The sequence below is a fragment of the Prinia subflava genome, chromosome 5 (assembly GCF_021018805.1).
Source record: "Prinia subflava isolate CZ2003 ecotype Zambia chromosome 5, Cam_Psub_1.2, whole genome shotgun sequence".
Taxonomy (NCBI): Eukaryota; Metazoa; Chordata; class Aves; order Passeriformes; family Cisticolidae; genus Prinia; species Prinia subflava.
This window is the reverse complement of record NC_086251.1, coordinates 19,250,437-19,272,931: the sequence shown is the minus strand read 5'-3', so window position 1 is coordinate 19,272,931 and position 22,495 is coordinate 19,250,437. Positions and strand designations below refer to the sequence as shown.

The following is a 22,495-nucleotide window of genomic DNA, read 5'->3' as shown; positions in this document are numbered from 1 at the left end:
TAATACTCAAGGAACAGCATGGCAGCTGTTCATACACCAAGAGCACTTAAGTTTATATCGCCCTTATCTTCTGAACTTCTCCTATATCAGTGTGTCTGGAATCATAACCTCAGTACTTAAGTACAAGCACTGTGAAGCAGAGGACCATCAAACACATGCCTAGCAAGTGATAACACAGCAATTACCAATATTACATGTATTTCTAGGATAACCAACATTACAAGCCTCATTGCATGGGAACAAACAGATAAGAATCAAATGCATGTTTTGCCTCTTCATACAAGGGATTGCAGGTTCACCTTGGTTCACTGTGAACAAGTTCCGAGGAAGGAACCATCAATCTAAGGCACAGATTTTGTCTAGAAATGCTGACTAGACAGCAGGCTGAAATACACTGTTAACACCCCCTAAAATTCACAGGTAGTACCAAAACAGCCTTCACTTCCTCACAGCAGCAATAACTAGACTCAGATTTCTCTCATCCAGCTCTGTGATAGGTTCACCTCTACATAAGACCACATATTTATTTGCATGCAAAGCACTATTTTGACCAGGAACAGGACAGCCCAGACACCTTGAATCAACTACATGACTAGAATCTTCCTGCAAACCAAAAGAAACAATTTGTTTTCTGAACACATTCAGCTGTTCTTTTTCTCCAAGCAAAGACACTTCTGCAGATTTATTCCCAACCTCAGTTCTACCCCATGGACATATGTGGCTAAAAATAAACAGGAAGAAGAAAAGTTCTCCCTGCTGACCTAGGAACAAAAAAAAAAAAAAAAAAAAAAAAAAAAAAAAAAAAAAAAAAAAAAAAAAATCTTCAGTAGTTGACAATTGGGACATTTGTTGGTAGGTGAATCGGATGCCTCTTGATAATTTCTTCTATTTTCTAACATACCTCTAACTGAGGCTTGTGGGGGAAAAGAAATGATAAGGGGAATGAGCTACCTGGCCAGTTCTGTAGGGATGCTTAAAATTAAGTGAAATATCACACAAAAACACTTTTGACAGACATGCACCTACATCCTCCAACGTTGAAAAACGAACAGAGAAAATGTTCTTACAGCATGTATCACTATGTTACACCCTCCACGTGAAAGTCTGTAATAGATTGTAATCGTGGTAATTTTTGATAGGAGCAAAAACCCCTGCCTTTATTACAACACAGCTTAAAATTACAGTTGGTTATAACTGTATTTGACTCCATTAACAAATTTCTGCTAGAGAGAAAGAGTTGGCAGCAGGCTCTGAGCACATCACCAAGAGATGAGAACTTGACACTGGTTCTCTCTAAAAACCTGGACAAACACGCTTGTCTGGCTCATTAGTTTTATCTGTATCATGGAGGTATTTTGATTATTAATGCTGGTAGGAATGTTTTCAAGGCTGCAGAAGTGTTGTGCTGTGACTTGCCCAGTGTTATCCTAGATATCCTAGAATCTGCCTAACACATTACAGCCAGCTATTTACCTAGTGCTACAGTGCTATAACATATATTTAATTAACTTCATCTTCAAAAACCTCTCTCACTGCAGCCCCTTCTCTAACCACATGATCAAGAGATTCCCAACAGAACTGCTAACTGTTACAACATGGTCATTTATAACACCACACAATGAACAAAAGCTTTTTTGGAGGGGAGTGGGAAATGCAAGCTATTCCAACATCACAATTGCAGCAACCAAACACTTCAGCAAAAGTTTGTGAAAACTTTTCTGTGCCATCCATAAATAGAAAACCAAGAGAAACTAGATCAATCTAAAATTTTCATTTATAAAGTATTTTAAAATATCCTAATTCAAACTGGTTTACTTTTTCAACTGATTTCAATTTTGAACTGATTATTTTTCTTTACTCTATTCAGCCCAAGCTTTCTGCAGACCTTCAAGAGAAATTTTCAGTAGACCTAATAACCCTAAGAGCTGATGAGCTGTTCTGGTTGACATACAATAAATAAAAGGTTTGGGCTGGAAGGGGCCTTGAAGATCATCTAATTCCAACCCCTCTGTCATAGGCAGGGATGCCACCCACTAGATCACATTGCTCAGGGTCCCACCCAACCTGGCCTTGAACTCTTCCAGGGATGGAGCATCAGAACAATGTCTGAGTTTACCAAAAAAACAAATAAGAAGACTCTATACTCTGTTTGCAATTAATGAATCCTAGAGAAACAGTTCAGGAGACCTTTTTTCTTTTTTGACACTTACACAAGACGCTTTCCTGCCATACCCAGAAATCAGTATTTTTAATATCTATGCTAGGCTATCATGCTTGCTTTGATTTGGTTGGTTTGTGCTTTTGTTATTAAAAATTCATGCTTCACTGCTGGAAATGGCAACTGTATTCTATTTGCAAAATTAACTGCAATCAGAGCTGACAGCAGCAAAACAGGCCATCTCAGCAGCTTGACAAGACCCTTTTTCATCCTTCCCTTGGCCCACTTCACATTTGACAAGTAACAAGACATCTATAACACAGTAACAAATGCTCCAATTTATTCACCCAACCTAAACATGTGGACTGCAGTGGCTGCCTCTGTTAATCTTTGCCAGAAAAGGCCACGCTATTCCTTTCCCATTTGTCTGTCTGCTAATTAGGCTAGAACAATGACCTATTGTAGGACTCATCCCGCAGTTTGATGTATATGAATGAGCACGCACCTGCATGTACAGACTCAGTCTCGTGACAAACAGCTCTGGAAATCTCTACACATGTGGGGAGAAAATCAGATACACTGTAAAAACAGGAAAGATTTTAGCTCTGCTCCAAAGAACAAAATGGTAAGTGCTTTTTGAAAGGAGTGTGTTAGAAGTACTTTGACTGCAGGCAACTCCTTTACAAGCTGTTTGAGCACAGCTACCTCAGCACGCTTGCTAAACGAAAAATTTATCAGAAAAGCAAGAGATTTTGTTGGTTGCTGCAATACAGTGAATTACCTGGCAAAGTTTTAGTGTATGGCAAAAGGGGGCCAGAGTGTGGTTCTGGGAGAAAACATGGAGCATATGAATACTGGTAACATGCCATGCTGTTTAATAAGCTTTCCAATATTCAAAACAACTACGACACCTTGCACAAGGGTTTAACATTAATCATTCTTCACATCAAAAGAAAAATTATGCCATGAAACTGACTGGATTTAAACCAACAAAACTCCGTAAAACCCCCTTCTTGTTCCTCAACCTCCCCAGAAAAAAAAGTACTATTTAAGGAGTTGAAACAAACTTAAGCAATACCTAGAAATAAATGGAAAATCTTTTTATACATTCTCCTTGGTTACCTTACTAGGGCCAGTTGCAACATGAACAGCACTATGCATTCCAGTTGAGGCCTTTATTTATCTTTCAGTCTGAGAGGAAGACAGGATTGCTCCTTCTTACTGCGTGACAGCGGTGGGCTGGGAAAGGCTGGCCATGTACTCTCCAAATGGACACTGCACATGCAATTTAAAACCACGGACTGCATGCAGTGGGAGTGTGCAACCAGCAAAATAGAAACAGGAAAGGTTTCTCTGAAAGAATGTTTTGAGTGGCCATATTCAGACAGGACTTGATTTAATTGAAAGGTAAGTAAGCATAAGGAAAACTAACAATTGTGACAAAGAAAGGAAATACCAGAGCACTTACGTAACTCATAAATTACATCATATCTGTCTGCATGTTACAGTGAAAAGCTATTGTCTCCACTTCTTCCACTATCACAGCAGCAGACTTCTAACTTGGCCTGAACCAGAAAAAACACCCACAAATCAGAGTTTTGACACATTCACACAGCCACCAAAATGAAATCCCACAAATGGAATATTAGTTAAACTGCACAGCTGATAAGATCATTAGCACAAAGCAGCTGACTAGGACAAAAGTAATGTTTCTTCCAGAAAAAGCTGTTGCAAGACAGATATCACAGTTACCCTGTTCTGCTTTAGGATGGATCTCTCTCTTCTGTGAGACACATTCAGTTTTACATGCCCAGTACCACACCTGGGAGCACAAAGGTTTGAGAAGTTACTACTGACAGAGGAGGAGATAACTCTTAGGAAGATTTACTCAAAACAGCATTAATGTAAGTTATAACTGCATTGGTATTAAGCAGAACCAAAGGTCAGCACAGCCATCTGGCTACTGCTGTACCAAGCAAAGAAGCTGCCCTTACACACAGGTTACATCCAAAGACCTCAAACAACAACTGAGTCACTGAACAACTGAGTCTTACCCTGCCCTTGGGTCTGTCTATTATCCGTGTGCTTTAAAGAAAGAGAATAGAAAGTTGGAAATGTTAAGAGGTAAATCTGTTACCCTATGGATATCATACTCCCAGCTCCTAGTCTTTACTGACAAAAAAAAAATTAACATCACTTTGCACAGAATTCTTAATAACAGCTCATTGCAAGCCATAGGAAAAAGGATGGGCCAAGAAAAAGTCTGTCAGAAACCCCTACTGCTAGAAAAAGGGTAGGCTTTGGATTGTGGTATTTCTCTGCAAAGCAAGGTTTTGAAGTTTCCATGTACCTGCTCTCTGCTGGAGATACCCTGAGCCAGTGGAATTGTGTAAGGAAGCACTGACTTCAGAACTGACACACATTTTACCACCTAGTTCCAGTTAAACAGGGTTTTGGCTGTAACACCTCAAATGCACAGAGATGAGAATCAAAAATTCATTACAACTCAACAAGATACATAATTAATATATTTTAAAAATGAACAGAAATACAGTAGGTTTTCTACAATCCCACTTCTATTGACTTCTAATGCAGATGTTTCCCATTCAGCAAAAGACCTTGAACATATTAAGTTTTCTCTGCACTGCTGTCATCCTTTACACAAACAGAAATAAATACACCCCACAAGCCTTCTCTGAGGCTGAAAACTGAATAATGCTTTGAAATTTAAGTATTATTTATTATGTGCCAAGTCTGATGGAGGCCCAGAAAATTCAATTTTGAGCTGACACAATCAAGAGAAAAGCAAAACAGCAAAACAAAACAAACAAAAAAGATACAAACAGCTGCAAATTAGGGTTTGCAAATCTAGGGAGAGTCTCAATCTCACATGGATGCAGTAAAACAGAGACTCGGCCACCCAGTGCTGGAAGAAGCAGTCAAGCCACAGCAGCTCAGGCAGTTATCACTGGGCCTTGGTGACTTTGCCTGTGTATGTTCCCAGCACACAGTGAATGCAAGATAAAGTTTACACATAAACCTTCCCAATGTAGACCCAGGGTGTGGTTCTTTTGCAGCATATAACCATATTCAATCCAGAGACTCAACAGAGCTGGAAAGGGATAGCGTTGCTATTTCCTTCATAAATACACCAAAAAAAAAAAAAAAATAAATAAAATAAAAAAAACCCTAACCACAAAAATAAGCTCTAACTAGACAGTGTTTCAGAGTCCTGGAAAGTAGTCATCAATTTGAAACATGCACCAACAGAGCTTGAAAAGAAAGTTTCATTCACCATAGCCCAGGAAAACCACTGACAACAGAAGTAGAAGATGATGTGGCAGACCTTCAAGAATGCTCCTCACTCCCTCCAGGTCTGATTCTTATGGCATGTTTCTAATGGCTTTTATCCAGTGAAACTATAAATAAGGCCATTTCCAAATGAGGCTATTTCATTTTGTAGCTACACATAGTCCCCACTGAGAAGCATAAAAATTGCTATGAATAGAAAATAATGTAATCTTTTCGTATAAATCAAATAAACTCATCAACATACGACACTAAATAAAGCAAGAGGAAAACAGACTCAAAGATCTGCACATGAATTAAAGGAAAAAAAAACTGCTCACAAAATGATAAATAACAAGGTGAGGCAAATTTCCCTCTAGATTTCCCAGATGCTTAGGTACCCGCTACTGAACAGTTTTAAATTACAAACTTGCAGTTTCAACAATTTCTGGATAAGCAAAGGACGTACAATACACCTTTGGGAGTACAATAGGGAGAGAGGGAGTGAAGAAAAAGTCCTCCAGCTTCTGTATATCTCCCTACAGTAGTCAAACACCTGGCACAGGACAGAAGACACCTAAGAAATCAAAGCATCTTGCAACCAAAAGCCCATGGTTTTCCACAGTTGCATTTCAATGACAGAGCTGTCAACAGGGAGAGACAAATATCCAGTCAGCTGTTAAGGTTCTAGGAAATAAGGTCAAATACAGTTTTCTTTTTGCTTTTTTATCTCGTGACAAACAAATTAGGACATGAGTGCTGCTTCCCAATACAGCTTTGAATCAATACTAGAATGCAATCAGAGTTTATCTACTGATACACCAGGTTTCTCCTCCAGCATCTTCCAAGTGCTAGAATACCCCAGACAGCTATTCACACAATGCCAGCAGAAGCTTTATCAGGTGCTTGAATGAACTGATTCTACAGCAGTTATCCCAAATAACAAATATCTCCCTGACCCTTCTCTTTCCCAAAAAGGCTATTCTTCTCAAATTAGTGATTGATCTACCTAATCAGAAAGTCTGGATTAATCCATTCTGCTCCCCTTTATTTATCAGGAAGACAGGCTAGCAAGGAAACCTTCTCTGGTGGTTATATGGCATGAGGTAAGTACTTCACCATGAACGTGTTTATCTGCCAGCTTGTCTCGCTTGGAGATTTAGTTGCTGTAATAAGTTCATGACTGCTCACCAAGGAACCACACACAAAACTTTTAAAATGTATGATGTGCACCAAGAAATCCACAGGAGATGAGAAGAAAGTGCCTTAGCATTTCTTCCTTCAATATTCTTCTATCTCCTGCATATTAAAAAACCATTATATGCCCTGCAGTATCAGCCAGAAGGTTCCAAAAACACTGTTTTCTATTTAGCAATGTGCAGAATGGCAAAGAGAAATAAGACACTGGGAATAGCAGCCAACCCTGATCAACTGCCTCAATAACATGATCAAGGATAGAAAAGGGTAGCTGACTCTTCAAACACCTGAAGCAAGTACTTTCTCTTCCAATTATGAAAATGTGGGGGCTTTTTTCTCTTTTTCATTTGGGAGAACAGAACTTATTTGAGAAACTGCAGCTGTCACACCTTCCTGGGAGAAACCCTTCAACTTCTAACACCACACAAGACTAACTCACAGCCAAATTCTCCCCTTTTCAAGCAAAGAACAGTTGCCTTCCACTGGAGAAATGCCCCTGGTGAGTTGAGGTCAATCTACCATGTCTCAAATGGCCACTTAAATCCTGACATAGCAGGGCCAATATTATTGCTAAAAGCAGCTGGCTAGTTACAACATCTAGACTGAGATACCTAAAAAGAACCAGATTTCTACAAAGTAAATATCAACTGAGTTACATTTCAGGAGCAGTAGCAGAAGAAGGAAGACATTCTCCTTGTAACCACTTTAAAACAACCGAACTCCTGCCGCTGAATATATAAAAGGTTCTAAAAATGAGTAACTTTCTTCGTTTGACTCATGTTATGCGTAAAGCTCCATCAGTATACAGCAGTGGTTCCCATCCTGGCTTCAAGAAATGCTCATGCTGATGCACAGCAACAGTTCAATTTCCACATCTCAAGCAGTGTAAACCCCTTTTCTGTAAGGGTAAATTTGCTGTGGTAAAGAAGCCACAAAGAAAATTGTGAATTCTGGTACCTGTCTCACTGTCAAATCTGCCAGCTACCTCAGCATTAAGGCAAGTCTCTAGCAGGAGTCGACAGAATCTTGGATATTTATCCCTATTTTTTGCACAGCCTTTAGAAAAAGACCCCTTATAGGAGCAATCCACTACCAAGCATTGCTCAGATGGCATCAGCTCACAAACCTGTCCCCCAGTACCTGGGCATTTACTTTTTCTGAGTTCAGTAATAATATCTGTGTTAGCAGAAGCTAAAGTACTCTAAATATATGGTTGCTTTTGCAGCCAAATTCTTTGTCTTCAGCTATGGCAGAGGCTCATTTATGGTTTTTATAGCCCTTCCAAGAGACAATTTTGCTTGGTCTACTTAAAACCATAGAATATCTGAAGTTGTAAAGGACTATTGAGTTCAACTGCCTGTTCTTTCCAGGACTACCTAAAACTAAACCCTATGAACAAGAACATCATCCAGACACCCTCTGGCTTACATCTACACTGAGCCAATATCTAGTGTATTGAAGGAATATACTTCAGCTGGCACTGCCCTTATTTCCAGGCATCACTCCTTTGTGCAAGCTTTAAAATAGCAAAAAACTTTTCTCCAAAACTATGGCAAACTTGGATATCACATTTGTCATCTGCTCTCTGCATGGCATGCAAATACACCGAGACCTCAACCACCCTTATGCCTTCTTACCAAGAGGCCTCTCACATTGCTTTCAAACACAAGAGGCAACAGAATCATGACCTTTCCCAACACCAATGGAAAGACAATAAATCAGAGTAAAATTAAATCTCTAAGAGGTTCCAGTGTCACAGAAAGTCTTGGCTTGTTTTGGTTTGTGTTTTTACATATAAGCAAGTAAAAAAAAGGTTCCTCTTAGTAGAGACTTAAGTTTGGTTAGAGAGGAATTTAGGTATGTAAAATGGATCAAGAATTAATGGTATCCAGGCCATGTCAAATTGCTGCAATGAATTTGCATAATGACTGAAGTAAAATTCTGTAGCATTAACTGAAATATTTTATCTATATATTGCAGCAAGCATTACATATTTAATGAGAAGCTAAACAAAATCCCAAAAAATATTTTTTTTATAACTAGGGGCACACAGCTTCCAGAAGCTTCCAGAAGCTACATGGATCTGGACTAATTCTGACGTTGTGTAACTCTGAGCACTCTTGCTGAATGTAAAAATATAGAATAAAGAAGAACATTAGATGAAGTCTAGTTTATCCCACGTACTACAGCTTCATAGCCATAGAGCCAAGTAATAAAGACTTGGGACTGCGAGGTGCATAACATTGAAAATATTTTTCAGGTATCAACCATGGATAATAGGTTTTAAAATACTATCCAACTAATTCTAGTTCATATATTTTGACTAATTTGACTAACTTGATAATACGAGATCAGAACATTGTGTGCAGTGAGAGTAAGAACCTTTGGGAATGCAACACTGACAGGCAGAGGGAATTTAGGAAGTCAGAGTGACCACTTACAGGAAATATATCCACTTACAAAAAAAAGGAGGCTTTTGACATTCCTTCAGAAGGTCTGCAGTGATAGCTGTATGCCACTGACACTGAACACAGCAGAAAGAAATTATGTATTTTCCAGAAACACAGGAGAAACATGCTGCTGAGTGCTGTTTACAAAAACCAGCTCAGTCTTGGAAGGATGCACACACAGAGCTGCTGTACAAGAGATTGGGATCAGGGTTTAATCACAGTTAGCTGGCAAGATACACAAAAAACATCTAGACTTCCCTGAAAGTCATTAAACTGAACCACATGGTCAAGTCACAAAAGGAAGGAAAAAGCAGGGGGAGTCATCCAATGTTTTGAGACTGCAGCTTTGCCCAGCAAAGAAAAACAAACCTGCTCCACAAAAGCAGAACAGGGTGCAAGGATCCAGCTCCATTTTATCTGGAAATATTCATTTTAAGTGGTACAAATTATACCAAAGCTGCACCAGAGCTGGGGTGAGAAACAGATAAATTCATGTGCACTGTGGAAAGTGAGAAGCACGAGGAAGGTCAATTTGCTCAAAAGAGGTGACAGGTATCACCTGAAAGCAAGAATGAATCAACACCAAAAACTAAAAAAACAGGACAGTGAACTTTTATTTTAACACAGGCACAATACTTAAGGTTCCAGCATATCAATGGTTAGTTTAGTCAAAGTATAAAAATCCAAAGTTTCAGAGTTTCATTACACACAGATGTAATTCAGCAAGGCAAATACTAGCACAGCCTGTCCTTGAATTCATATTTTTTGTTAATTATCTAGGCTCTTTATCATTTGTAAAGAGCTACGGAGTGCTCTCATTTGAACATTACCAATGTACGTACACTTCAATATTCAAGAGAGCTAAAATTCAATATTTAAGAGTGCTACCGAAGCACCCCAGGGCTTTTCCGCTCAAAAATTCTTTCTGACAGATACATACAGTAACATTATATAGTTATATTTGAACCAGTAAACTCCCCATGTGGACAGGGATTTTGAGAACAGAATGCTTTTCCCTTCTGCAGATAAACCTGAAGCAGCTTTTGTGTGATTCACTTAACAGACTGAAGTCAAAGAAGCTCATTTGCCCAAGTGATTCTGTACTTTTGCACCTCTGCCCAAGCCAACAGGGAACAAAATGAAGAGGTGGTGAACACCCGTGGATCTGCAGCTCCTGGTACAACATCTCTACAAAGGGCTCGTGTGGAGAACAAAAAGTCAGCTCCTCGCAACCAAGGAGTTAATTAGTAAGATGGGAAAGAGAAGCACATGGATGTTGGCATAAAGCAGACAGGGCAACAAAAGAAGTGGAGCTTGGGAAAGAAATAATCCATAAAACTGAACCAAAAAGCCGCATTCTTATGCAAAACCAGATTTCCTGTTCTCATCCCACTTTTTTGCCCTCCTCTGACAGCAAGCCCTTGGCAGACTGTCTGGCCTGACAATGGAAAGGTGAAAGCACAGTATAAGCAGTCGGTCCTGCTTGTGCTATCTGCCAAAGTGCCAAAAGCAGGGTGAACTTCATTCCTGCTGCCAGAAACACGAGGTCAATATGAACGTCTTAAAAGGTTGTCCTGAGCATTCAGTGAGGTTTGCTTAAAAGCTGCGAAAGAGAAACTTTCCAAAGCTGGAAGGAGTAAAGGGAAAAGTCTCTTAGCAGCTGCTAAACTACCTTATAAGCCTTCCAATTACAGCAGGATGAGCTAATAAAGCCGGCCCTTAAACCCTGGAGATTCAGTGTTTAAATTGTGTTTTCTAGTTCTCAAATGAAAGGCATCTCTTATGCTTGCTCTAGTACACAGAGGAATCAAGCCCCATCAGAAAAAGATTTTATTATTCGACCAGACTCATAAGCACACTGGAGACAGGCAGCAGAGTCAGCAGAACACTCTCCAAAACCTTACCTCCTAGTGTTCTACCACCGTATCAGTGTCAGCTGCCTGCTTCTGTAAGATGCATCTTTAAAAGAGACTTCTCAATCAATGAAAAAAAACAAGTTTTCAAAGTATACCACCAGGCTCATTCAACCTGTGGATACAAAATATGCATCTATTTACACTTTCTAATTAAAGGATATACTCTAGCTATACTCTCTAAACAGCTTTTTATTGGTGACACACAACCCTCTCCTATTTCTCAGGGACATGGACAACTCACCTAGAACAGTATTTTCTCAGTGATCTCAACAACTCAGCCACCACCACTTTATCATAGATCTCTTCTGGACAGTGAATAGGAAGCAGCAGAAGTTTCTCCATTGTACAAATAGGAAGATGTCATACATTAACTTACTTCTAATAAAGTCCTTCAGCAATGGGTTCCACACAAGTGCTTCATTTCTACAGAGAAGTGGCAACCCTAAATACAGACAAAATTCTCTGATTTCTACTACAAGGGATTACTTTCGTTCATAAAAATCACTGTCTTTGGTAGCTTGGTGGGAGGTTTGGATGTAAAATGACATTCAGTGTACCAGGCTGCTCCTCTCAACCCACTTCTTCAAGGATCAGCAGTGAACCCAAACCACGCCAACACTGTGACTGCAGAAGAAAGCCAAGTTCCTACCTGCTTTGCACGTCCTGCCATCATCTTCCAGCTGCACACCAGTGGGACAGGCACAGCTGTAGAAGGGGTCCCTCGGAGACAGCAGGCACAGATGGGAGCAACCACCGTTGTTTTCTTCACATGGAGTGTGAACTTCAAGAAACAAAACAGATTTATTCTAATTGTTCTAGAAACCCATAAATCCTGTTTTCTCCATGAGGAAGAAATTGTAGCTCCCAAATGACTGGCATAAGCTTTCGTGCTAAAAACCAGAGGAATCACAATATAAAATACTTGATTGCACCCCCTCCCCAGCATCTTAACTCTAGGGGCATCTAAATGGGATGACCAGTTCTATGGAAGAAAAGAAAACATAACAATTCGTACAATTCCTACATTACAGTACTGTTGCATGTACAGGACAGAGATGGACACACAACAACTGAACACTCCTTTCTCCTTTAGATGGGGGAAAAAATGGCAGCAAGACATGAAATCATATTAATAAATAACTATGGAGAAACATTGCCATTTATAAAATATATTTGTAACTTTTGCAAGATTTCTGTAGTTTGAATCATCATCTGAAACATAAAAGCACATTATTATAAAGGCACAAAATGTCTGCCTAATTTGACTTTTGTTACTTCCACTGACACTCACAGAGCAAAAAAAATGGTGAGGAAGGAATCCAAGCCTGATCTTAATGAAGTCAATGGCATCTGAGCTATTTTCAGCATATGCTCTTTCTCTATGTGCTGTATTTTCTTTGTGACTGACTCAAATACTATGACCCTAGGCTGGGACATTCCTGGAGCTAAAAGCAATGACAAGAATTCAGCACAGACAAACTCTTATCTGGAGCTGTGAGATAGACCAGGGTGCTGTGCATACCCAGCAACCTCAAGGAAAACTTGCCCATGTTCCATCCCCAAGATGATCTCCAAATTCCTTTTGTTTACTTTCAGGTCTATTTACTCACATCGTATAAACTTCATTGAAATAACAAATGTTATCTTTAGGGAAACAGATTTTACAATTGGCATCAAGAAAGAAGCCAGTCCAAAGGGCAAGAGTATTTCCTCTGGACAACACTTGATTCTTCCCAGAGCTACTCAATTATATACATTTTTCAACACTGCTTTTAAGTCCCATTCTCACAATCCTAAAAAGAACTCCAAAACGTAGACTGGCTGTCACACAGAATCACATGTAAATACAAAATATATGCAGCTCTACTCAATTTTCAATACTCTACTTCCTTGCAAGTAGCACCAGAGAATATATAGAAAAATAGAGGCACATATGTATTCATATGAAAGCTCAAAATTAAAACCCTTCCATACTAACACTTTCACAAACTATTTGATATGTATTGAAGACAACCATAATCAAGGCTGGACTGCAAAAATGGCACTTATAAGTACAACATGAACATTATATATTTTGTGGCTATTTTACTTATTAAAAAAAAAAAAGTAGTTATAAGCATTTCTTACAGTTGTCTTTAAAGCAATGGCATTAAAAAGATGCCAGGTAAGCTGGTACCACTCTCGTTCAAAAAAAAGGCACTGAAGTGCTGCACTGGATTTTGGATTTTGCTGCCAACTGGGACAGTTAAGTGAGCTCACACCAGTTTGGGCCGGAATACTCAAAGCACAGGATTCAAGCACTTCTACCTTGAGCAACTGATGCCTTGAATGACGACCAGAAACAGAGACTGGACAGAGCCAGAAAATAAAGTAGGTATTGATTGAAAGGCCCTTAGGGTACACCTTGGGCAGAGAAGGACCTGACCAGGGCTACAACCCAATGTGGACTAAAAATGGCCACAAAAAACGGACCACTGGTCACAAGGTCTCACACTTTTATAAGTTTTGGTCCATTTGCATAGTGGGGTTTAATTGTCCAATTACAACTTCAGGTTGTGAGGTCTCATCCTTGTTTCTCCCTTCACTGTTGTTTATGCTTTTGGGCCTGAAAGTTGTCCTTGGTCCTCAGCAGGAAAAGGATTTGTTTTGTCTCCCCACTCTGTGAAGAGAGCTTACTGGCACTTAATACCAGGCTCAGAATTACACCCCTAGTTAGCACAGAATCTGAAAAAAAGCTAAAACTTGAGGCACCACAACCAACCCTCTGACAAGTGTGCAAAGCTTTGGAACTCCACAGTAACCACTCCTCTGGTAAGGTTTTCCCCGACAGGCACGCAGGGGTTTGAGGGGAAGCAGGACGTACAGTAGGGCTGCCGCTCCGGGCTCAGGACCTGGATGTCCATGGGCGAGTAGAGGGCAGACAGGATCTCCCTCCTCTTCTCTCCCGTCCGCTTGTTGCAGGCGTGGATGGAGCGCGTCTGCCAGTCCGTCCAGTACAGAGTGTCCCCAGACAGCGTCAGGGCAAAGGGATGCGTAAGGCTGCCCTCAACAACTTTTTGCCTTTTTGGGAGAAAGAGAAAGGAGAGAAAATGGATGGCTTCCAGTTGTTACCACACATTAAAAAAATTGGCTCTGTAGAAACTCGTGTGAGAACTGTTGTCTTTCAACAAATTCATGGGAGCAAGAGATTCACCTGGTGATAGAAGTGCCAAGCAGACTGAAAAAGGTAAAATAAGGTTTTACCCCTTCATAGCAATAAGGACACAAATATATCAGGTTTCGGAGCATCAAAGTATCTGATTCAGGCTCTACACTGACCCCTTAAGTTCCTTAACTTCAGGAGCTGTGCAAATACCCAAATACAAGTGACTTCAAGGAAACTTGGGTCCAAAGAGTGCTCCTCTGATTAAAGCAGAATATGACGTCTTTGCCCAGCACTTCAGTTGTACTCAGTCTTTTCTTCTAGCAGAAAAAGACAGAAATGACTTGTGAGTCTCATTAAATGATGTCTCTCAACTTTGTCTGCAGCAGAAATAAGTATTTTTCAGATTAATTTTTAATGTAGAGCAAAGGTCAGTTATACTTTTCCTAAAACTAAGTATTTATAATTAATACAAATCAGAAACATTTGAGATATTTTTTCACTGACAGACAGCCACATCTCTGAGAATTACCTGAATTGAAAGCCACAAAACACATGACACTTCTAACATGTTTTCACGGGATCCCAAAATTTATATCTGGTGCAATAAATGTATATAATTTAGATTCAGTAGTTTTCAAGGTATTTATTAAGTCAGAGAAAAGATGCTTGATAATTCCTCAGTCAAAACACTGGTACTCAGTTTTTACAAAATCTGTGCATTTTATGCATACACAAAGGTATGCACACACCTTTCAAACCAGTGTTGTGACACAGCAAAACATTATTCAAAATTTTTCATCACACAACTTTAAGAAAGTTGAAGTCTCAGTGTCATCCTGAAGGAAAATGAGGAACTTAATTTTCTTATACCTATATTAAATCTGCATTCAATTTTTGTCCACAGAAGATATTTAAGGAAAAACAAAAAACAGCTAACACTTGGCAGGTAAAGGACTCAGTTCCACTTTGAGCAGCATAGGTAATTATTGTACTTTCCAGGGTAGGAGGGAATAATATACCCTCAAAATTCTTGATTTATATTCAGACACGGACAAGTTTAAAACAGACTGACACAAGTACCAGCATATACATGAGAAAACAAAATTAATAATAAACTTTCTCTCCTAAAGATAAATTTGACAAAAGATTCTGTGTAATTGTTAAAAATTCTGGGGAATTACCACTACTTCTTACCATAAAACACAACAGAATAAACACAAATACTAATTTCACTTTCTCTTTCCACTCTCACCATTGCTCCTTCCTCTTAACTAATAACAGCAGTGGCTGTATCCTAATATCATAACAGCTGTTTTCCACTAAGTATTGCCCCTATTTCCATTATTCTTAGATATCAAGTCTCCCTTTCTCCTGTAATTACATCCCTTGAAATAGCTCCAGCAAATGTGGTTGCAAATTGAAGCTTGCTAAGAGGCAGATTGCTCCAGTAACATTAATCCACCACACAGAATGCAAATTTACTTTTTATTTGAATTTTGAGGTAATCTTAAATGGATTCTGGGATGGGAGGGGTGGAAGCATTTGAAACAGCACAGATTTCTTTATTGTCATGTATGAGTGAAACTTGTTTGCTCCACATTTAAGGAACAGAAACAACTTCTAAAGTTACCATACAGTCTGAGCCCTTACTGAAGTACAGTAAGAGTCCCAACTTCACAGACATCTGTTTCATCACTGATCAGTGGAATGGAAAAGGGAATAAATAAAAATTTTATTTTAAAACAGATATGATTTAAAAAAATTTCATTTACATTTCATTTAAAAGGAGATCAATCTTCATGGTATTTTATCAATATCCATAACACTTTAGTAGTTATTATGTTGGACAATACCTAAAAGTTCACATGCAATCAGACATCAGGAACCTCCAGAATGCACCCTGTACAGAGATATTCTGACTTCAAGTGTGCATTTATATGTTCTAGCAGCTGAGTAAAACACCCAAGAGTGAGCCAATTTTTTCTTAATGCAGAATACATTATTTTTTCCTAAAATACTATTTGATTTATAGTTCAATAGAAATCTTTTGGGGATGTGCAGCACTGATCTATCCCAAAGTAATTTGGATAGATTGCTGGAATTAGTGTATTCAAAGTCTTGCTCCCTTTCAGGTGGCCTTTCTCTACCTTAATGTGAGCAGAATAGATTTTACTTGCCAGTTACAACTTCAAGATTTACACACACGTGCAAGTAAAGTCAGTACAATTTGGATGTGCATGAAAACTGCAGAAACAGCCTGGAAACCTCAAACTCTGCCACTCACACCCTAATCAGACAAACAACATATTCATGTTGAATTATATGAAAATCTTTCTTTCTGTTTACGAACCTGCAGCCAGACTTGGAGCTACCACTGCCTTCCACAAAGGCCTTTCCCCTTGTCTCACTTCGGACTGTCAGTCAATACTTGTCACTTACCACAATGCCACCATTATCCAGCTCTTACACAGTGCTCTCAAAGGAACCTCAGAGCGTTTTATAAAGGATGTCAATATTGCTATTGCTCTTTTATGACTGTGAAAATCAGGCATAGAATGCATCTCAGTTAAAAAAAAAAATGAAAAAACACCATGGAAAATGTTTTTTCGGGGGAAAGGCATATTATTCTATTACAGAGAAATGCGTAAAATACAACTCCTCCAACTCTTCACCAAGGCAAAACAATTTTATTGACACAGGCATTTAAAATGTTATGAAATCACAAAAATGAAAATGTCATTTAAAACTACCTGAAGACCAAAGCCAGACAACAATGCAGAGATTACACTGGCAGGACATTTTGCTGCATGTGACACTCACCCTTCAGGACCAACACAACCTGCCCACTGACCACTGCACAGAACTGAAGATGCAACCTCAATTGCCTAAGCCTGCCCTCTCTGAAGCTCCATGTCTGCAAAAGCCAAAACTTAACAGCACACTTGGACAGCAGCCACCAAAAAACTTCCACACAGTGCTGTCCAACAAGCTTGAGCAAAATCTGCTTCCTAACTATTTGTTGTCTGAAACAACCCAAAACTGGTTAATTAAGGCATGACATAAAGGACATCTCTGGACGGGGCCAGAGACAAGTGTGTCTCAATGTGTACTTCTTGTTGGTAAAAAAAACATTAACAATATGTAAAATCCAGTCACAAGTTAAATGTTGTATTGTCTAGGGTCAAATAAATAAGCATCTGCAACTATTTTCAAGACAAGTAAGAGGCTAAAAAAGAAGCCTGCTACACAAGAAAGCTGTGAACAGTCTATAGTGAAATACTGATAGAATCTCTATTTCATTATAGTGAAATACACTATATACATACAGATACAGATATACTACATACAGATATAATACACTGCAAACAGTCTTACTCTTAAAACCAGTTTTATAGTATGTGAGGTTACCTTTTGAAAGGCTATTAAGAACTATATTTAAAAGGGTTTGGGTTTTTTTTGTATTTGCATTATTCTAGACTACTGGGGAAAAAAAAAGTGTCATTTCAAAATGAACACAGAAAGTGAGAAATAACTTGCACCTTATCACAGACTAAAGGAAGCTTACCTGAAGGAACCATCCAGATTTGCCCTGTGAATGAAGCTCAGTTTTGCATCAGCCCAGTAAAGTTTCTGCTCGTCGAGATCTATGGTGAGCCCGTTTGGCCAATAGATGTCGGAATCCACAATGATCTTGCGCATGCTGCTGTCCATCCCTGCCCGCTCTATGCGGGGCGTCTCACCCCAGTCTGTCCAGTACATGTACCTGAAAGAGACACACACACACAGGTGAGAGAGCCACAGACACGCCACGACAGCAGCTCTCTGCACAGCCTCTAATGGTACATACACGCAGCAGGGGATAGGCACCAGTGTTTACTCCCAAAGCTTTAACACACTTATTAAAGTAAATCAAACCCCAGGCCCACAGGGCACAAAGTAAGTCCTTAATGAAATCATCTCACAAGCTTTGCCTCTGTGTAATGTATTTACCATTCTCTTCCACTGCTGAGCAGTACCCGATTGTTATAAGCAGTTACAATGGAGTACCATCCTTGTGTGGTCAGTTATTAGAAGTTAATATCCTAAATCACACTCTGAAGCAACTAATTACCTATCCAAGTATGCAATGACCACAGCTTAACCTCCTTTTACAAATCCATAGAGAAAAACAAAATCAAGTGTCCTGAAATTTGTTTGTGTCAAAAAATAAATTGTGAACTTGAAGTTCCCATGAAGACTTAGAAAGATATTAAATTTCTGGATATTTTTCCCCCATTCCCATCCATGTCCCAGCTTCCCTGTCACTCCACCTATGGGCAATTTAAGTAGCCTGAATAGACATTAACAGCATGTACCAATTGGAAAGGATCAGACCAAAGTGTGGCAAATCACACAACATCTGCATGCAAAGTTGAGATTGTACAGTTACAAGAGAAATGGTCTGGTGAGGAGAGGTCAGCCAGTTCACAGCTGGTAAACATTGCACAGCATCACATATCCAGCTTGCAAATTCAACATGCAAACACAACACAGCCAACTCCTCCTCAGCTGCCCCAGGCTGGCCAGAGAAACGACACTGCTTTCCCAGTGCCACTACAGCCATCTGGGGCAGGGGGCTGTGTGAGAAAGCCTCTGCCCCGAGGAAGCTCCCAAACACAACCAGGTGTCTGTGCACTGGATCCATCCCCTCCCCGGGTTCCCCAACAGGATCAGACCAACAGGAGCACCAGCTGGGCACCAGCTGGGCAAGCACACGGAGCTGCACCCGAGCTAAGGCCTCCTGACACTGGAGCTCCAGAAAAGCACCGTAGAGAGACAGCTCTTCAGTCCTGCACAAATCTCAGCCAGATGCTTCATAACCTGGATTATCCCAGACCCTTAGCTGCCCTGAAGAAGACAGCACTCACTATGCAATCACAGTAGGAACTATGAGGGAAGTAAATTAATTTGGATTGTGAAAACACACTTATACCAAAAAAGCTTCACGCTTTATGAGAGAGAATGTTGTACACTTCAGGGATGATGTAGGGACTACATTGGTAATTGCTGCCATGTTCCTCTGCAGGGCAGTCTCCCCTCCTGCAGACTGCACAGGCTCTGGAGTTGCTTTACCTGCAGCTGGGGCCACAATTTCAGCCAAGGAGGAACAAGCAGCTCTACAGTCATCACCAGCAAATGCCCTCCCAACACACTTGACCTTAAAATGCTCTGATCTCCGTGTGCATCCTCACCCCAGTTTAGGCACCTCTCCAGTTCCAGGGCAGTCACAGCTCCTACACAGCAGCATATATAACCATGAGCACTTTACTCCACTAAAGAGGGGAATATAGATAACCACACAGATAGAGAGACAGATACAAACTGCTCACTTGTATCACAACACACATACACCTGAGTGTGAGGATCAAACAAGTTTTCTAGCTGAAATGAAAAACTTCCACGCAGGTGAGTCCTCAGGTTTCTGTGACAGCTCACGTTAGAGTGGCTGAGGCACACTCATGTCCCCAGATGCCTTTCCAAATCTTCCCCGGCTCCAGCAACCAGGACAGACTGACTGCTCCTGAAAAAGCAGCAGCAGCTGAGAGCTGCCCCAGTTCACAGGACAACCTATGAATGTAAATTGCCACTCATTTTGGTTTTCCTTAGTAAGTCAGGCTGTAATTTGTGGGAACTCAGACTGTGTGGGGAAGCAGCTATCGACAAACAACTAAAGACAGAGAAAAGCCGACATAAAAAACCTGTCTGCACAACCAGCTGCCCAATCACGCTGTGAAAGTGATATGGCCCAATACTCATTTTTGGTCAGGTCAAATCCGTTGTCTGATCCAGCTCATCTGCACTAGCTTGCACCACCTGCAACCAACTCTACAGGAATAAAAACCAACAAAAGATAGACTTTGAATGAGGAAAAACGTGGCTATTAGAAGTGACTTTGGGCCTTATCATGTGGCTATTGAAATGTGTTAGTGCAGACTAAAAAAGAGCTTAGACCAAAAGGTAAAATCCCATGAAAGTTACCTAAAAGAAAAAGTGAAGGGGACAAAACTAGTTAAGTCCTACTAAACCTTTAACGCGGGTTAAAAGGATGAAAAAACATCCCCTAAATTATCACAGAAGAAAATTCCTCTCCTCAAGCCTTCCATAAAGATTTCAGCCTGCAGTCTCAATGCATTCAAATGAAGGAAAAAAAAAATCTGTAAGCCAAAGGGTCCTTATGGCTTTTCTATGATATTAAATGAGCTCCAACTCAAGAGCCTCTTCCCAAAAAATAGCATTGTTTAATTTCATAGGTGATGTGTGTTACCCTTGGCCTCACAGAAACTGCCGTACAAAAGCAGTAAATTAAAATTCACACACGAACTTGCAACAGGAAAAGTGCATCTCTACATTTCAGCTCAGTAGCAGGCACCAAGCTCAATGTTATTCAAAGGTTTAATACTGCATGGTATTAGCAAAGTAACTGCACCATAAAGGAAGGGGTAAGCAGGATGAAGATGCACTTAGGCTACATGGAGAACAATCTGAATGCAGGCAGCCTTCTTTCACAGCACTTCTCTCCCAGTTTGGACTTTTTTAAAGCAACATGCCCTATCACCATCTTCGCCTGACTACAGCGTGTCTCTGCAAACCCTCAAGTATCATAAAGCTGATCTTCTCAATTAACTTTTCAGAGTATACTGAGTCTCTGAAGTAATCAAATACCTAAAGAGGTAAAGGTTTCCTTCCCTCTGGGTGCTCCACAGAGCCCCTGTGGTCCATCACAGGAGTGCATGCCAAGCCATGGAACAGCAAATACAATTTTTGCATCCATTTAACGCCCCTCTCCTTTTCAAAGAGGCTTCTGTCCTTTCATCGGGCAGCAGGTGCTGAATAGCCATGAATTCTAGGAAACTTGCTCTGGTTTGGGGATCTCCCAGCACATCAAGACCCTGAATTGTAAAATCAATGTAAGCAGAGATCGGCTGCTCCTGCAGCAGGAGGGATCCTCTCTGGTCTAAGCAGCCCATTTATAGCCATGCCACTGCCAAATGGAGCACTTCCTCCCCAGTGCCCACCCCTGGTGTTGGCACTAGCGTTCTACAAGGAAACGAATCGAGAACACCCAAAACTTTTCAGTCATCTTAGCAATGATCAGTGTTACCAATGTTCCTGCAGCAGTGGTGCCTAAACGGGAGCAAATAAAGGCAGCAACCAGGCAGCTGAAGCCACCAGAGAAAGAGGCATTTCTCAGCCACTGCCCCATGGCAAGTCACTCACCTTTGACTCTACAACTAGCTAGGGCAATCCTTTCCATCCCTCTTCTCCCACCCTTCTCCACTCTAACATCTAGGCGCTATTGACATTTTCTGGCAGCATAAGGCACAACACAGCACTGGACATGAGATTCTAACAGGCCATAAAATGTTGTGTGTTAACTGCATGCCTGTGAGGGATTTTCAAGAATGCACCAAGTGTCAAGTTTTCCCCTTTTTTGCCCTCCTCTATTTTGAGTGACAAAGCTAGTTCAAACCAAGTTAAAAATACAGTGTCCTGGCTGGAACACAGAGTCACCTAAGACAGATTTTTTTTTGCACAAGTTATAAATCCTAGAGAAAAGGAATGACCATGATTATTATGAAAAGAATGACACAAACTTAGCTAAACCAGCACTGCAAACTTAACTGGAACTAATAAGAGTAAACTTAGTAAAGAGAAAACTTTGGGGCAGCAGGAAAGCTGCCTTGGTATGATTAGTGATGAAGAAAAAGACAAAGGTTAACTATCCTTGAAATAACCCATGGATCTGATTAACAATATTAGTCTCCTGTCAAAAGTGATGAAATCTGCTTGCACTAGCTGGTTCATCAGAGAAAGAGCAATCCAGGAAAAACAGTGAAGAAATTAAAGATTTTGGTAATGTCCTGAAGGAATCATTAGGCCTTACAGCTTCCAAATGCCTCCAGTACACAGGATCAACTCTTGCACAAGGAGCAGACACTTCTGATTGGAACTTTATGGACAGGGGGAAAAAATGACAAAAAGCTCCAAGTGGCTTCTGAGAAAAAGAAATCAGCCTGCATGCTTTAAGAGTTTATATGTAGGAACTGATTTGATTCATCCTAATTTAAATTAACCTTAATTCAGGAGCCTGGAGCAGTAACTGACATATTATTTCTGTAGGGGGGAAAGAAATGCTTTCCTAAATTTATGTTTTAAAGAATGCTCAAGAGTTCATATCTCTTACTGAGCTCAATAAAAAAAAAACAACAAGCACTTTCAAATGACAGTTCATGACTGGTTTGTTTTTCAATTAAAACTTATTTTCAGGTGTCCAGTATATTAACAATCCCTACCGTTTTCA

At 40.1% G+C, this 22,495-nt stretch overlaps 1 protein-coding gene across 2 annotated transcripts in view; it reads right to left on the bottom strand.

Annotated features, from left to right (window-relative positions):
• Window positions 1–22,495, bottom strand: part of LRP5 (LDL receptor related protein 5) — a 145,413-nt gene that overhangs the window by 72,370 nt on the left and 50,548 nt on the right. For both annotated transcript variants that reach the window (XM_063398289.1, XM_063398290.1), the window contains exons 3-5: window positions 17,720–17,917; window positions 13,873–14,069; window positions 11,659–11,790 (exon numbers count right to left, since the gene is read on the bottom strand). In XM_063398289.1, coding sequence (XP_063254359.1) covers window positions 11,659–11,790; window positions 13,873–14,069; window positions 17,720–17,917 — 527 coding nt within the window. The remainder of the gene's footprint in view (window positions 1–11,658; window positions 11,791–13,872; window positions 14,070–17,719; window positions 17,918–22,495) is intronic.